At 38.4% G+C, this 17,603-nt stretch overlaps 1 protein-coding gene across 1 annotated transcript; it reads left to right on the top strand.

The window, feature by feature from the left end:
• The first annotated feature begins 4,468 nt into the window (after window positions 1–4,468).
• galnt17 (polypeptide N-acetylgalactosaminyltransferase 17) lies at window positions 4,469–16,190 on the top strand. The gene is made up of 12 exons (XM_027136567.2): window positions 4,469–5,069; window positions 5,187–5,433; window positions 5,538–5,721; window positions 6,337–6,503; window positions 8,854–9,028; window positions 9,438–9,635; window positions 12,732–12,849; window positions 12,963–13,148; window positions 13,259–13,396; window positions 13,598–13,693; window positions 14,081–14,242; window positions 15,217–16,190. The coding sequence occupies exons 1-12, from the start codon at window positions 5,067–5,069 to the stop codon at window positions 15,361–15,363; spliced, it is 1,821 nt and encodes a 606-aa protein (XP_026992368.1). The 5' UTR covers window positions 4,469–5,066; the 3' UTR covers window positions 15,364–16,190.
• The last annotated feature ends 1,413 nt before the right edge of the window (window positions 16,191–17,603 follow it).

Consider the following 17,603-nt stretch of genomic DNA (forward strand, 5'->3'; position numbering starts at 1 on the left):
ATTGTGATCATTTCCTGTTTATTTTTGCAATCAGGTCTCTTGGATGTGTGGAACGATATGTTCACATTGTGGTATCACTGTTTTGCACAGTGTTTTAGCTCCGTGCTCAAAGCAATTCGTTGTATATTAATGTAACTTAATATTGCTGTGTCAGTGTATGCTGAAGGTAAATTGTATTTTGATCATTGCAGCATTGTTGCGTAGTTTATAAAGCCCTCAAGAGCTAGGCCCGAGATTATGGCACACGTTTGATACTTATTTTTTTGACATTTATAATGAAGGTCGGATTTATATGTGTATAACTGGTAATAATCACTTTATTTCTATTTCATTGGTGTAGTTTAGTATCTGATTCTTAGGAAAACACATCACAGATATCTTTGCCTTAGATGGGTCAGATATTCTTACATAATCATTATGCAACAAATCCTTCATCTGCTTTACTGCCTTATATACTGTAGTATATCCGTGTGTTTATGCTTTTTAAATAGGTGGATAGGAACTGAAGTAAAACACATGTAAAAAGTCTTTGAAAATGCTAGAAATAAAATGAAACCCAAAAAATATCATCTCATAATTTTTTTGCACTCAGTATAAAATTACAACGCATCAGATAGGAATAGGAACAATAATGATATTAACCATCACGCATGTCACGATCAAAGCCACTCAGATCACACCTCTGCATTCATGCAGATGTTCGACGTGTATGTTACCTGAAACCCTTGACCTGTACTTGCAGGATTTTAGGAATTATGAAATTTCAATCAAATTTAAGTAATAAAATTGAGTAATAATCTATGAGCTAATAATAGGAAAAAATACATTAACCTTGGTTAATGGTTAACCAGGTCAGAGTTTAAGCCTGCTCTTAAATTCAAGTAAAGATTTTCTGCATAGGTTTCAATGTTACTATTCTGTTCTATATTGAACTCTGGTCTCTTTATAATCAGGACTGTTAAAGCCATAACATTATAGATCCATACATTATTTTAAGATGTTATGTAATTTGCATGGCATTCATTTCTGAAATGTATCGTCATGCTTTCAGAACTTCTATTTCTTCAGAGCTTCGACTGCAAAATGTTTTGTGTGTTCTATATTAGACCTTAAAATGTACCAATGTTTTTACTGAAATTCCACAGCCTACATCAATGGAGCTGAGGTAGAGCGGGTCTCCTGCTTTAAGTTCTTGGTAGTTCACATCTCAGGATCTGTCCTGGCACCAGAACACTTCAGCTTTGTTTAAGAAGGCACAACAATGCCTGTACTTTTTGAGGTGTCTTAAGGAAGCCCATCTGTCCCCAGGGATTAACAAGTTTCTACCGCTGCATCATTTAGAGCATTCTGAAAACTCATCACTGTATGTCTCCACTGTGTGTGAACATAAAGCCGCACAAAGGGTGGTCAAAATTGCCCAACGCATTACTGGCACCCAACTACCTTAACCACAGCAGATGTTTGTGCAGAGCTCACAACGTCATCAAGGACTCTTCACATCGCAGTTACAAACTGTTTAACCTCCTTCCATCAAGAAGGAGATACATGAACATACGCAACAGAACCAGCAGATTCAGGGACAGCTTTTCTCCATCCACCATCACACTACTGAACTCTACACTACACCGTTAGAACACAAAAAATACTGTATATACCTTCTGTACAATTATACATACAGTACAATGTACATATTACATATTGTATTTTTTATACTCCTCATTCTCTACACATATTGTGCCTTACATACATCTGCACTATTTTATTTATGTGTATCTATATATAAACCTTACTGTACATTCTGTCTAATATTTCACATTCATGTATATCACATTTATTTATTCATTTATTTATTTATTTATTTTAGTAGACTTGTTCCTCCTTTACAACAGTGTCCACACATCTCTGCACTGCTATAGCCTTTATATTTATTTACTGTAGATATGTTTAGTTTTATATATATATATATATATATATATATATATATATATATATATATATATATATATATATATATATATATATATAACAAGCTGTAATGCATTCCAAACTGCATATAATTGCTGTGTACCTGTACTATGCAACGACAATAAAGGTCTATCTATCTATCTATCTATCTATCTATCTATCTATCTATCTATCTATCTATCTATCTATCTATCTATCTATCTATCTATCTATCTATCTATCTATCTATCTATCATAATGATTTGGATTTACTCTAACTAAAGATCAGCTGTTTTCAGTAGGATTTTCTTCACAACTTCTTGGTTTCAGCTGACTGTCGAAGCTGTGGTTCAACAATTCCACTTGTTGAAAATTGTCATTCAGGAGACATAGGTATAAATAAAAACATCATGTGTAGCATAAAACACCATCATCAAGACCATCATCAACAAATAGAGTAAACAGAGCACCACAGTGATATCCTTAGGAACAGGATGTTTGCCAATAATTTATATAATTATAAGAAAAAAACCTGTGAGGCTGACAAATGACCATGTGCAGTATTAAAGGAATATCCTGTATGTTTAGACATGTATGTTTAATTTGTTTAATTTCATCTGTATATGTATATTTTATACAAATATTTGTATTTTTTACATTATTAAAAATGTAAATATTTGCTCTGGCTCCATGTCAATGATGTGTGGAAATATAGCATACAGAAGATAATGTTTGCTGAACAGTTGCATGTCTATGTGGTGCTCTGAAAACACTGCTGGATTTCTTGGAATTTGATCCACTCGGGTAGCTTCTGTTCTTATTTCCTGTAGTACACAATAAAAATAAATAAAATAAAATAAGTCACAATAAAAAGCCAAGGCCAGGGAGCAGACAAAAAGGCAAAGCTGACTGTCTGCTAGCTGCCTTGAGTCATCATTCAGATTTTGTGAGTCTGTGCTCATGACAGCCTCAGATTCCTGTTCTTGGCTAACAGGAGTACAACCTGATGTGAGCTTTTGCTTTTGCAGAAGGTTCAATGTGTTGTGCATTCTGGGATGCTTTTCTTCTCACCACAAAAAAGTTTTATTTAAGTTACTAGTCTTTAGCTCAGACCAGTCTTTCCAATATCATCTGATATCCCTCATCCACAAGGCATTTCAGCCTGTAGACCCTTCACTCACAGGATGTTTTTGTCTTTTGCTTCATTCTGTGTAAATTCTAGAGACTGTTGTGTGTGAAAATACATCAGTATATCAGCAACCTCTCAAATACTCAAAAAAAAAAAATACTCAAGTCCATCTAGTACCATCATCCATGCCATGATCAAACTCGATTCAGATGTTTGGTGTTTACATTACCTGAAGCCCTATACTGAATAAACTAAAACTGCATAAATTGTTTAAACGTTCATGTACATGGTTTATGATGGAGGAGACAAAGTAGAACCACAAGATCACAGAGTTGAGAGGAACCAAAATATACAGCTCCTGAACTTCATACACAGCATAAGAGAATCATACTGAATTCATACACAAAATAACCTGGGTGAATTCCTGAAGCTTTTGCCATTTATTTATTTAATTATTTTTGCCCCAAACATGAATAGGTCTCATCTAACAACAGGGATGATACAGAGAAGATAATCAGTTTAAATCTATATAACATTATTTTTTGTCCCGTGTCACTCAAATGAGGATGAGGTTCCTTTCTGAGTCTGGTTCCTCTCAGGGTTTCTTCCTCATGTCCTCTCAGGGAGATTTTCCTTGCCGCCGTCACATCCGGCTTGCTCATTAGGGATAGAGATAGATATATATAGTATTGTAAACTTTAAATTAACATTTTTAAAATTAATTTTAAACTTGAAATGTATGTATGTATTCATTTATTTATTTTTTATTCTTATTTCTTCTTCTTCTTCTTCTTCTTCTTCTTCTTCTTCTTCTTCTTATTATTATTATTATTATTATTATTTATTTCTTTTTTTTTCTCTTCTGTTTCTATACTTCCATAAAGCTGCTTTGAGACAATGTGAACTGTTAAAAGTCCTTTATAAATAAATTGAATTTGAATTTGCATCATGAAAAAGAGGCTTAGTTTTTGTTTGTTTTTTTTTTGCTCAAGATGTTCAAGGTGTGAAAAATGCTCTAGGCTATTTAACTCTATAATATTCATACTGAAAGAATTTAATATTAGAAGTCTTGTTTCCAAAACATCCCATACAACACATTATACACACAGTTAAAGGTATTGTGTGTTTATTATGGTTCGTTTTGATTTCGATTTATTTAGTGTGTAGAATTAAAGGGAAATATTCGCATAGATACCTTGTATGATTTGTGTCGTGTTGCTTGTGTGACATCTAGAAGTAATCTGTCACAGTCTCCAGATATTTATTCTATGAGAACAACTAACAGAACAGGCTAAAAAAAAACAGAGTATTTGAACACACATTACACTGCGCACTAAATGATAAGTAGACTACACTACAGCATCAACACTACACCATCCTGCGTTACTATGGTTACCATAGGAGTCAGATTTGACACACTATTTAGGAGGGCAGTCTGCGGTTTGGGATGGAGCCATAATAACAGAAACTGCACGTTCATTCGTGTCACTAAAACCAGTTCCGTGCGAAAACAGTGGTATTCGCCTCCAGTACCAAACAATGACTAATATTTAACCACAAATCGTTCAGAGATGAAAACGGGTTCGCGTGATGAAGGTGATGAAGAGCAAACAGACGCGTTTTGGAGAGGATTGTTTCTGTAGCGGTCCGCGTTTGGTCTCTTATCACGTCGGAAGAGGAGGGTTTTCCCCCTGATTCTGGTTATAAAGCCACACGATTCTCAAATCGTTACTTCGGAGGTCGCAGGCTTTTCGTCCTCACCATCATCATCATCATCATCACGTCTGTGATCATGTGGAACTCGTCTGCGTGACCCCTGCAACACCAGCATAGTGGAGACAGGTCCTCTTTAAACGGACTAGAAATTGTCTACTTTACAGCTTTTGTGAATGCACACATGGGGACTGAGGATTTCCATGTCATTTTTTGCCTAACCGGATGAAAGCACAGGAAAAAACTCATCCAAGAGCAAGATGCCTATCATTAGTACGAAATGGTAAGAAATTAGGCACAATTTATCACATTGATGAAAACTATTAACTAAGCAATTGATTTCATTCGATACAACGTTAATAACAAAAGTTTACAGTATCTTCTTCTTACTTCTTTCAAGATTCGTTTCAGGCTGCTGTTGTCCTTAATGGGTTTTATGATGAGAAGATGGAAGGTGTTGGTGGTGCTGAACGCGTTTGCAGTTGCAGGCTTCTTCACTTTTTGGGGCAAGTGTGACGTAAGGCTGAACAAAATTGTTAACGGTCACAATCGCCTCAATGGATCTTCTTCAGACTCAAGCATCAGTCATGAGATCCTATTGAAGAGGCTTGGCTCATTAGAAGATGTAGTCTACAGACAGCTAAATGGTAAGTAATATCTAACTCCGCCACCTTCGTCTCCACGGCTCTATTGTGAATGTCGATCCGAGAAGCTTCCTGTTAGGAAATTGAGTTATTCTGTTGTTTAACAGGTTTGTCCAAATCTCTTGGGCTTATCGAGGGCTTCAAAGGCCAAGGCAAAGGTGGCTTTCCTGCCACACTGACTCCTGAGGAGGAAAAGCAAGCCAAATACCTGCAGGAGAAGTACGGCTACAATGCTTTCCTGAGTGACCGGATTTCCCTGGACAGGTCCATCCCAGACTATCGGCCCAGCAAGTAAGCAAGTTCGTTGTAGGATTTTTCACTGCCTATTTTTAAAAAATACTCATATATTGTAAGCATTATTGTCTTGATTTATGCAAATATTGTGCATTAATCGGACCGAGTTGTTCAAATCGGCTATTTAACATGACGGATATAACCATTATTTTTGTAGTATGACCGAAAATGTATGTAAAACAATGTATTTTAAAGGCCAATTATATACAGAACAAACAGTGAACAGGCTTATAAACATTTTTTTCTGTTCTGAAAGGGCTTCTCACTTCCCTGATCAGGAATTTCCTGATGTATTTGCAGATAACATATGCAGCATCGTTGTCACGGCTTTCTGAGCCTTATAGCCAGGCAGCGAGGGGAAATGCAAATCCCAGCACGTAGTCAGCCATGCCCACCAACACCATAGTCCAAAACAAGCAAGCACTATAAATAGATTTAACATCACTCCCACAAGTTCTGGGACTGAATGTGTGCAAACTAAAACTGCAGGAGAAAAACTGTAGGAGAAAAAAACTTATACTTGATTATGTTTAAAAATCACAGCACTGTATCAAGGGAAATGTGATATTTATTTATATATGTGACAATGATAGATTGTTTTTTTTTTTCAAGGTGCAAAAACATGTTTTATCCCAGAGACCTGCCTCAGATCTCCCTTATCTTCATCTTTGTGAACGAGGCGCTGTCAGTGATCCTGCGATCTGTGCACTCAGCTGTCAATTACACTCCACCTCATCTACTGAAGGAGATCATACTAGTAGACGACAACAGTGATGATGGTGAGTGATCCAAATAGATGAATCATGAGCATCTCCATATTACTCATATATCAAGTCAAGTCAAGTCAAGAGGTTTTAATTGTCATTTCAACCATATATAAGTAGCTGAAACAGTACACAGTGAAATGAAACGGCATTCTTCTAGTACACAGAGCTACATAAGGCAACACAGGACTAAGATCTAAAAATTAACTGAAAAAATGTACTAAAATGAACACTCCTATTTACATAAAGTGCTCATGTGCAAACAATACAAGACAAAAGACAATACAACCAGGATGGTCATTTTTAGTGCAGATAAGGATGATATATTTTGTAAGTATATGTAAATATATGACAGTTTGTAGCAGCATTAAAATGTGATGTGTTGAAACAGTTTGTAGCAGCCGTATGTTGTTGAGAAAGACCAACCGGTGAAGTTCAGTAGTCAGTACTGCATGAGTGTTTGCATATACTGATATAACTACATGTTAAATTCAGTATATCCATTTGTACTAGAACCTCCAAATTGGTACCAGACATAATGAAAACAAACTGTATTGAAGCCATCGAGGACCATCAATTCAGATGAGCCGCTTTTAGAATCCAAAGTCTACCTTTAATCAGCCTCAGTGTGACAGTCCTTCAACCCATTTCTCACTTGGAATGTCATCTCTGATAAACTAGGGCAAGTTTTTACAGTGTTCCTTGCTCATGTTGTGAATAACGATGCCCATGTCTGATCCATCATACTACGAGTGCTAGACTTTCTTCAAGAGACAGTTCTATTTCCAGAACACTCTAGACATGAGCCAGTGGCAGAGGGCCAGCGATCCATCAAAATGAAGGGTAGTGATTCTTTTTGTTCAGATGATGAGGTGGGCAAACAACTAGCCCAGCCCTCTCGGTCCTTATCATTCAAGTGATGAATGATATACAGTGTCACTTGAAGGTTTGTGAATCCTATCGAAATTCCTATATTTCTGCATAAATCGACCATATTATTAAGTTCGCCGATGACGCAACCGTGCTACACAGGCTGTATCCACAAAGCCAGCAGCATTGTGGATGACCCCACACACGTCTCACACACACTCTTCACACTCCTGCCGTCTGGAAAAAGGTACCCAAGCATTTGGGCCCTCATGACCAGACTGTGTAACAGTTTCTTCCCACAAGAAATCAGACTCTTAATAACTGAACTAACTGTATGAGCACAACACACACATACACACACACACACACACACACACACACACACACACACACACACACACACACACACACACACACACACACACACACACACACACATCATCTGTATGGACTGCACAGTCCAATATATATCCATCAACCTGTTTACATGCTGTTTTTTCACACTTTTTTCTATTTGCACATTCTGTCTGACATTTCAGTTGATTGATTGCTGTTTTGCACAAACCTGTACAATATCTCATGTAACTGCCGCTACTGTATAACATTGTGTTCATTCCAGTATTTCTGCACATGCAGTATTGTCTGTACATACAGTATTTACACTGGTCAGCGCTGTTTCGCTTTATTGTCTTTTGTGTATTGTCTTGTAACTTTTCGTCTGTACTGTCTTTTGTCCTGCACTATCATGTCTGTCTTGTCCTGCACTGTTTGCAGGTTGCACAGTTGCACTTTATGTGGCTATTACAGTACTAACTTACTAAATCCTTAGCCCTGTCTTTGTTTTATGTAGCACCACAATCCTGGAGAAACGTTGTCTCATATCACTGTGTACTGCAACAGCTATATACAGTATGGTTGAAATGACAATAAAAGTTTCTTGACTTGACTTAAAAAACCAAAAACATCATTAGATTTTAAAACAAGTCCAAACAAAGTGAACACAATCAAGCAAATGAACCAACAGTATTGTATTTCTTCTTTTAATCATTAAGAAAAATGATCCAGCATTACATATCTATGAGTATAAGTATGTGAACCTTTGCTTTATCTGTTTTAAGCCCTTGTACAGCAATAACTGTAAGTAAAGTTTCCGGTAACTTTTGATCAATCAACAGCTTAGAAGAATTTTATTCCATTCTTCAGTACAGAAGAGCTTCAACACTCGTATTTTAGTGGATGTCCTCGAATGAAATGCTTGCTTCAGGTCCGTCTACAATTTTTCTTTTGAAATATTGAAATATAGAATTTTCTAAAGGGTTCACAAACGTTCGACTTAATGCAAAGGAGGTGTTTGTTTAGGTGCTACACATTCTTAAATCACGCACATTAGCTGTTTGTCTTACGCTCAGTTAGACAGCTTTTTTTTTAGTCAGTGTTACTGGTCTTTCTGGATAGTCATCATACAGCTGATATTGTGTTTTTATGTGTGTGACAGAGCAACTGAAAGGTCCACTTGAAGAATATGTCAACAAACGGTACCCAGGACTTGTCAAAATTGTGCGGAATCAGAAGCGAGAGGGCCTCATCCGTGCTCGCATAGAGGGCTGGAAAATAGCCACAGGGGAGGTGACGGGCTTTTTCGATGCCCATGTGGAATTTACTCCAGTTTGGTAAGAAGGTCTTATAGAAAAAGCTCTCTGGGTTTTTCTACGTAATCACCGACTTAGTCTTTTAGACTGGTGACAAAACAGCGACAATACGGAGCAGCGGTTCTCAAACTGTTGCCAGATATTGTATTTCCGTAAATTTTAACTTTATTTATTTGTTTAAAGCCAATTTTAATGAGTAAATATTATTAAGTATTCTACTACAGCAGCTTTGAATCAGGTCAAACTGGTGTGTATGTAAGTGATTGAGAAGAGAAGTGAGTGGGACCACAGCCACACTTATTATTAAGTATTTTATTAATGGGGTCTTAAATTTAAAAAAGTTTGAGAATTACTGATCTAAAGGTTGTGAAGTGAGATGTTCTAGCTCAGGTGTTAATGATGGCATTATTTATTTTGACTCTCACATTAGGGCTGAACCTGTTCTATCCAGAATTAAGCAAGACCCCAAGAGGATTATCCTACCTTCGATAGATAACATCAAACACAAATCATTTACCCTGGAGCGCTACGAGAACTCAGGCCATGGCTTCAACTGGGAGCTGTGGTGCATGTACATCAGTCCCCCGAAACAATGGTGGGATGAGGGAGACACTTCTGCACCCATCAGGTCCGTGATCTTAAAAAAAATATGTTTTTCACCATCTTGACACTAAATAAGCATGGCAAGAATTTATTTAACTATTATCTTGTAGGGTGCCAAAAGTTCTTCAAGGCCTTGTAGGTCGATTTGTATGTACGTCATTAACTGATTTTATCCCATTTGTTTTTCTAGAAACAATTTCTCAGCCATTTCCCTCCCATACAGTACAATCAATAAAACGGAACCACCAATAAAAAAGATGTTAATTGGGTGATGTACACAGCAGGTATTTAAAAATAAACCACCACAGCCCCACTACCATAACACTGACCTGACAGCATCACCGGTGGAACGTTCTCACAACTGGTCCCTATGCAATCATTACATTTGCTTTTCTAAACCAAGTATTAATTTTAAAGTGTGCATAATCCCTTATGATTGTGTGACCTTTACCTGACCTGATAGCCCTTAAATGGGCACAGACAAAATTACAGCATCCACTAATTTGCATCCAGTGAACAGGAACATTGTGACTGTAGCCATTACATCCAAATCGTCTGAACGGTGAAGGGTTTACAACCACTTTCATACATATTCCCCCTATTTTAGGGGCTCAAGAGTAACTGGACAAACTAGTACAATCATAAGTTATATCGTCATATGTAATTGTAAATTAAAACACAGTGACCTAACATTTCACCTCCTGAAGAGGAGGCTGAAGGGAGAAATGGCACAGAAGAAGAATGCAACAGATTGATTGCAGTGGTTTGCTGGCTTGATGCAATTATTGCAAGAAAGGCATAGGCTACTGTAGGCTATACTGGCAAAAAGACATACTGTATGCTACCAAATATCTATTTATATACTTTTTCTCAGCTAAAATTGTATGGTCTGCCTCAAACGTTTCTGTGTTCTATATTGTTTAACACAGATAGATAAAATGTCAGGAAATGAAAACTGAAATTCGTATAAATTTTTTGATCTTATAGCCAACGTAAAGCAAGAATTGGCCAAATCATTTCAGAAAGAACTTTATGTGTTTTTGTTAACTATCTCTACAGTATGTGGGGGCATGGTGGCTTAGTGGTTAGCATGTTCGCCTCACACCTCCAGGGTTGGGGGTTTGATTCCCGCCTCCGCCTTGTGTGTGTGTAGTTTGCATGTTCTCCCTGTGCCTCGGGGGTTTCCTCCGGGTACTCCGGTTTCCTCCCCCAGTCCAAAGACATGCATGGTAGGTTGATTGGCATCTCTGGAAAATTGTCTGGAGTGTGTGAGTGAATGAGAGTGTGTGTGCCCTGTGATGGGTTGGCACGTCGTCCAGGATGTATCCTGCTTTGATGTCCGATGACGCCTGAGTTAGGCACAGGCTCCCCGTGACCCAAGAAGTTCGGATAAGCGGTAGAAAATGAATGAATGAATGAATGATGAATGACTGGACTGTATACTGTATTCTGGTGGATATATGTGCCATAATTTACCAATATCGCAAAAAGTAATTTTGACCTAAATAATTCAATTAGACCTCTGAGGAAAAGGTCTCATTGGAAAGTAAAGAATGAAAGGAAGATATAATAGTAAAGTGAAACTGTGCTTTGTAAAACCTGGAAAATGTTGAAAAATGTTTGAAAAAAATTTAATCATCGCATATAATAATAATAATAATAATAAAAAGCAATATGCTAAATTTAAAATGCAAAATTTATTCAACTCCTCAACCATAAACCTAAGTCAAAGGACAAACAGTAGGTCAGGCTACAGGTTTACAGTGCAATTACTTCGGGAGCCCACATCCTTCTGGCCTTTCCCATCGGTTAGCTGGCATGGAACTTCCGGCACATTTTGGGATTTGAGGATATCATGTTCAGGTATCCAGCATTGCTCCTCAGGGCTGAGCCCTCCCTATCAATCAGGTTACTCCAATCATCTCTAATTTGCTGTTTCTGCACCAAATATTGAGTATCCTCTTAACTGTATATGCAAGCTGGCCTTCAATGTCGAGAAATGTTGGAGGGGTGTCTGGAAGTATGTCAGATCCAAGGGGTCCTTGTATCATGGGTTTAATATGGAACCATGGAATGATACTGCAGTGTGACACTGACATGGCAGGTCTAGTCAGGCCCTTACGCTTGCCCATTTTCCTGCTTCCAACACATCAACTTTGAGAACTGACTGTTTACATGCTGCCCAATATATCCCACCCCTTGACAGTTGCCCTTACAAGAAGTTAATCAGTGGTATTCCCTTCACCTTCAGCAGTTTTAATGTTATAGCTGATGGTGTAGTTAGCTTTCTTATTCAGTGACATCAGATAGGAGATAAAACGGTAACCAGAGATGTCCACAGGACTAATGGTTCAGGAGTTGGATAAAGTTATGTTATGAAACTCGGTGTTTGTTATTATAATTTGGAAAGGAATAATACCCTTTTCTTCCCAGCAGTCCACAAAAGTAAATGAAATTGTTTCTGGTCTAGACCATGTGGTGGAAATTTCTAATCTTAAGATGTTCATAAGGCTTTGTTCTTCTATGCTTGTACCCTGTGTGCGTCATGACCAGAGACTGACATCATCATCAGTAGGTTTTGTTAAGATTATGACAAGAGCAGTAGGGACTGGGGACGAGTAGGAAGACCTTGGCCTGGTCAGATTAGCTTGGTCAGGAGATGCATGAGGTAATGTTGAGCCAATGATTGATGATGTTTTGCTTTTACATATCTTCTGTTCTTCTTGGGTTCTGTCTATAAAACCTTGATGTAATCAATGATCTTGGCCCTTCATCTCTCATGCTACATGTGGAGTGTTGGGTCCTGCTGCGCAGCCGAGCACAATAAATTGTGTAACCTTTTTTACTCTTGCTCGTGTCTACCAGTGTTATACTTTATTCTTTAAATCTCTCGAACCTCAGAACCTCCACAACAACCACACTCAATTCTGCATAAATCTTACATCTAGACAACTAAATAAATACAGACACAAACATTGGGTTTGTGGCATCACATCTTTAACCTAAGATTGTGACATCACCTGTTTATATTGTGTATCATGGGTTCTAGCCGTCAAGTTCGTTTGTCTGTAACAAACTGTACTAAAGCAAAAATATAATATGTAAAAACTCTACATTTCAGGACGCCTGCAATGATAGGCTGTTCATTTGTGGTAAACCGACACTACTTTGGAGAGTTGGGTCTGCTCGACTCAGGCATGGACGTCTATGGTGGAGAAAATATAGAGCTTGGAATAAGGGTTAGTGTCTCAAAATGTCTCCTTTGTTTTACGTTTACTACCAGCTTCTAGAAAGGGTTTTTTTTTCAGATAAGAAGAAAAAAATAACTGTTATGTGTGTTGGTTGATTCGAGGTTTGGCTATGTGGGGGCAGTATGGAGGTCTTGCCATGCTCTCGGGTGGCACATGTTGCCAGGACGAAAAAGCCATACCACAGCAACATAGCTTTTCACACAAGGCGTAATGCACTGCGTGTGGCTGAAGTATGGCTGGATGAGTTCAAGTCTAATGTGTACATGGCCTGGAACATTCCAATGGAGGTAAGAAACTACATCTATACGCTCATAACCGATCTCAATAACAATAAATAAACACTGGAACATGCTGCATGCCTATGACTTGCTACTTCTGTTGCCTGCTGTCTATGTAGAACCATGCCATCGATTATGGGGACATATCAGAGCGTGTGGCGCTGAGGAAACATTTGCAGTGTAAAAACTTCGAGTGGTACCTTGATAATATCTACCCAGAGATGAGGCGATACAACAGCACACTGTTTTACGGAGAAGTGAGTAAAAAAGAGTGAATTAATTTCATAATTGTTGTGCGAAATAATTGTTAGACTCCTTCGTGTAAGCATTAGATTAGATTTTCTGTCTCCACCCACCTGTTTATTAGAGGAGTGGGCAGACTCATACACTTCCTAGTAGAAAAAAAGAGTATGAACTGAGTGTATCTCTGTTTGTTTGTGTCTATGTATGGATGGCAGATTCGTAACTCCAACGTGTCCCATCTGTGTGTGGATCAGGGCGTGAAGGAGAACCACACAGCAACCCTTCACCCTTGCCATGGTTGGAACCCACAGGTAAGAGCCCCAGCTCTAGCATTCGAGAAATCTGACCTCACACACACCTCCTCTGACTGCAGTCTGAAAATGGGTCATGTCTGTGGGGAGGTTTTTTTACATGACACAGTTTTTAACATATTCTGTTTCATCAGTCGTAGCTAAGCAACAATAGACTTGTTGAAAAAGAAAAGGCTTCACAGACTCTAATACCGACTGTTAGTGTGATGCTTATGTCAATGAATAGATTCCTCCTAATTGTTGTACAATGTTATATTTTCCTGTAATGAAGTGTGTTAGAATCAGGAAGATGCCAGTCTTTTCAGTGTAGGGTTTAGTCAGAACTGGCATTGGACTGTTGCTGCATCATTATCAGAGTACACAAAGCACTATGTTTGTGTTTGGTAGCTTGGCCGATATACCAAGGAGGGATACCTGTTTGTGGGACCTTTAGGAAGCACTGGAGATGACACCTGCTGTGTGATTGATGACATGATCAGCAGCTTCCCTCAGCTTGTCGACTGTGACAAAGTCTCCAACGTAGGACAAAAGACATGGAACTTTGTACAGGTATAAATATAAACTTGGACAGATCTTTAAGCTCTACATTATAGTTAACTCCAAAATGAATAGCATGCTTTAAGAAAAGAACAAAACAAAAATATTACATTAAGTAACCCAAGTGACACGTGTGGTTTGGCAGTCCTCCATTTAGTTGCTAAACCTACAGTCATAATCTTTCCTTTAACCTCCTTTCAGTCCAGACTGCAGCATAACACAATGGTTAATAATGTTTCCTGACAGTACACTAAAAAACTAATAAATAAATTGGGGGGGGGGGGGGGAAGAGACACGGTGGCTTAGTGGTTAGCATGTTCGCCTCACACCTCCAGGGTTGGGGGTTCAATTCCCGTCTCCACCTTGTGTGTGTGGAGTTTGCATGTTCTCCCCGTGCCTCGGGGTTTCCTCTGGGTACTCCGGTTTCCTCCCCCGGTCCAAGACATGCATGGGTTGTTTGGCATCTCTGAAAAATTGTCCGTAGTGTGTGAGTGTGTGAGTGTGTGAGTGAATGAGTGTGTGTGCCCTGTGATGGGTTGGCACTCCGTCCAGGGTGTATCCTGCCTTGATGCCCGATGATGCCTGAGATAGGCACAGGCTCCCCGTGACCCGAGAAGTTCGGATAAGCGGTAGTGAGTGAGTGAGTGAGTGAGAGAGAGTGTTTTGAATTACTATTAATAATGGGGAAATGGTAGCTTAAGTGGTTAAGGCTCTGTCCTGTTGATTGAAAGGTCAGTGTTCGAGCTGCATTTGTTCGGTTCTTGATTAAGGCCCTTAACCCTCTCAACTCTCACAATGCGCTACCATGGATAACCCTGTGCTCTGACCCCAACCTCCATAGCTGGAATGTGCAAAAAAAAAAATATTTCACGGTTCTGTAATGTAAATATGACAAAAATAAAGACATCATCTTAAATTAGGTAATAGCTGTAAATATATTCATTAGCACCACACAGTTCACAAATATCTTACTATTTTACCTGCAGAACGACTCGATCGTGAACCGGGCTACAGGTCGCTGCCTAGAGGTGGTAAAGGCCAACGTGTCCTTCGGCTATGCGCTGGTTCTACAGGCCTGCACTGGTCAGAGGTGGAACATCAAAAACACGGTGAGGGAGCAACAGGGCGTCTGAAGGAGTCGGACGCATCAGATAAGAAGCCAGAAGTCTTAAAAACACTGCAAGGGACTGCTTTCAGCTTTGTGGTCTGACTTCATTGATTTAAATTTTATAGGGAGTGAACTGCTCTCAGTAGAGTATGAAGTACATGTGAGGAAATGCTCCACACTCAGTCGTCCGAGTACAGTCCTCTACAGAACAAGAGGTTCTGATAGATATATATATTCCTCAAAAAGAGTATCCATCGACTAAAAACTTTAATTAAAAAAGGGCCAAAAAAACTTCATACTGATTTAAGAGGTTTTATTACAGCATTCCATATCAAGTAAAGCCTTTTATTCATCTATATTTAGCTGTTTTTGGTTTATAACTGGTCTCTTTCTTCTGTTTGATTTGCCTGTATATTTTGCCTATTATAGATCTCATGGACTTTAGTATTTCTGTTGTTTTGTCTTTCACTACTCCAAGGAAAATGCTCCTTTCCAAGCTTTCTTACTGACAGATGTAAAGTTAATTTGCTCAGCTTTTACTGTTTGTTGTAATATTTATTGTTTTTATTTAATATTACAGCCAAGAAATTAAGACATTCCTCTTTTTTTTGTTTATGTACCAGAATTTGTTAGTGAGTGGCTTAAAAACTCGGTAGCATGACCTCTTAATATGCAAATGGTAAATAATAATTCTACTGTAGAGTTAAATCTGTGTAGGTATATTAAGATATAGTAGGTAAGAGTTTTTGAATTTTAGAGTGGGTGTAATAAGACGTGTAAATGAATGCTGCTGGATCTCATGGTCAAATGGTTTGGTGATGAAAATTCTCCAATGCTGTCTTCCATTAAAATAAAATGATGATTTAAATAAAATAATGAATTACTCTGCTTGTGTAAGCTAATGTATGGGGTGACTACATTAATGATTTATCAAACATTAATTAAATCACGGGGGGGGGGGGGGGCACGGTGGCTTAGTGGTTAGCACGTTTGCCTCACACCTCCAGGGCCTTGTGTGTGTGGAGTTTGCATGTTCTCCTTGTGCCTCGGGGGTTTCCTACAGGTACTCCGGTTTCCTCCCCCGGTCCAAAGACATGCATGGTAGGTTGATTGTCATCTCTGGAAAATTGTCCGTAGTGTGTGAGTGTGTGAGTGAATGAGAGTGTGTGTGTGTCCTGCGATGGGTTGGCACTCCTTCCAGGGTGTATCCTGCCTTGATGCCCGATGACGCCTGAGATAGGCACAGGCTCCCCGTGACCCGAGAAGTTCGGATAAGCGGTAGAAAATGAATGAATGAATAATTAAATCACATGTCCAGATTAAAAGTTAATAATAAATTATTATCATTATTTTTTTAGATTTTCTCCAAATCTTCCAAGCCTACATCTTTGATCAGTGTGAAGGTAAAACACTGCGACCATGAAATACGTTTACACCTTTAAGTCTTTCCTCAGTGAAACCAAACAAGCCGTAACTGAAAAGGCAATGGATGCTGCATGCTAATCAGGATGGCACTGAAAACAGTTTCTGCACCTGTTATTTAAAATTCAGACAAACGTCGTCATGTCCACCGTAAACATCAAAATCCCCAGCAAAGCATCATCACACATATCCCCAAAAAACCTTCTCTGGTCCTGCAGGCACTTTTCCAGATTTCTTAGTTCCTATGCTCTTAGTTCTGCTCTGATTTACTCTGCCTGTTTGTCTGGTTTTGTCTAACATTATAAACACTAATGTCGTGTCCTTGTCATGTCATGTTTAGTTTCTTTTTTCCAAAAAATGATATCCATAATTAAAAATTCATCCTTTACAAATTTTTTAACTCGCTTTTTAGTGTGAGGGTACAGAGTACTCTTAGGTACAGGTTAAGGGTATCTGGACATTAAATAGTCCTGCAGTAGCTCCACCAAGTGGACAAATTTGGGGACTGATTATATAATATTTTTTTTTATAAAAGAACATATTGAAGTCATTCTCTTGACCAGATTGATGCGATGGACTTTATAAGGAAGCACATCCAACATGTTTGGGGCCAAAGTTGGGAAAGACAATTCTGTGTGTGTTTAGAAAGAAATTGCCTATTCATAAAGTATTAATTTACTCCAGTGTATGCTAACTTTTGAACCCCCTGTATAATATTGTATTTAAAAGCAAACACATATAAATACAATTATACAGACTAAAATAAAAAAAAAAACACTTATGATCTAGGTTTAAAATTAGACTAAATGTAAATGCTAATAAAATGACTAAGGAATGGTGAGG

The sequence above is a fragment of the Tachysurus fulvidraco genome, chromosome 11, assembly GCF_022655615.1.
Source record: "Tachysurus fulvidraco isolate hzauxx_2018 chromosome 11, HZAU_PFXX_2.0, whole genome shotgun sequence".
NCBI lineage: Eukaryota > Metazoa > Chordata > Actinopteri > Siluriformes > Bagridae > Tachysurus > Tachysurus fulvidraco.

Coding starts and splice junctions, on each gene's coding strand:
- galnt17 (XM_027136567.2), top strand. Junction 9,636..12,731: donor GACACTTCTGCACCCATCAG/GTCCGTGATCTT, acceptor TCTACATTTCAG/GACGCCTGCAATGATAGGCT. Junction 13,694..14,080: donor GCCATGGTTGGAACCCACAG/GTAAGAGCCCCA, acceptor TGTGTTTGGTAG/CTTGGCCGATATACCAAGGA.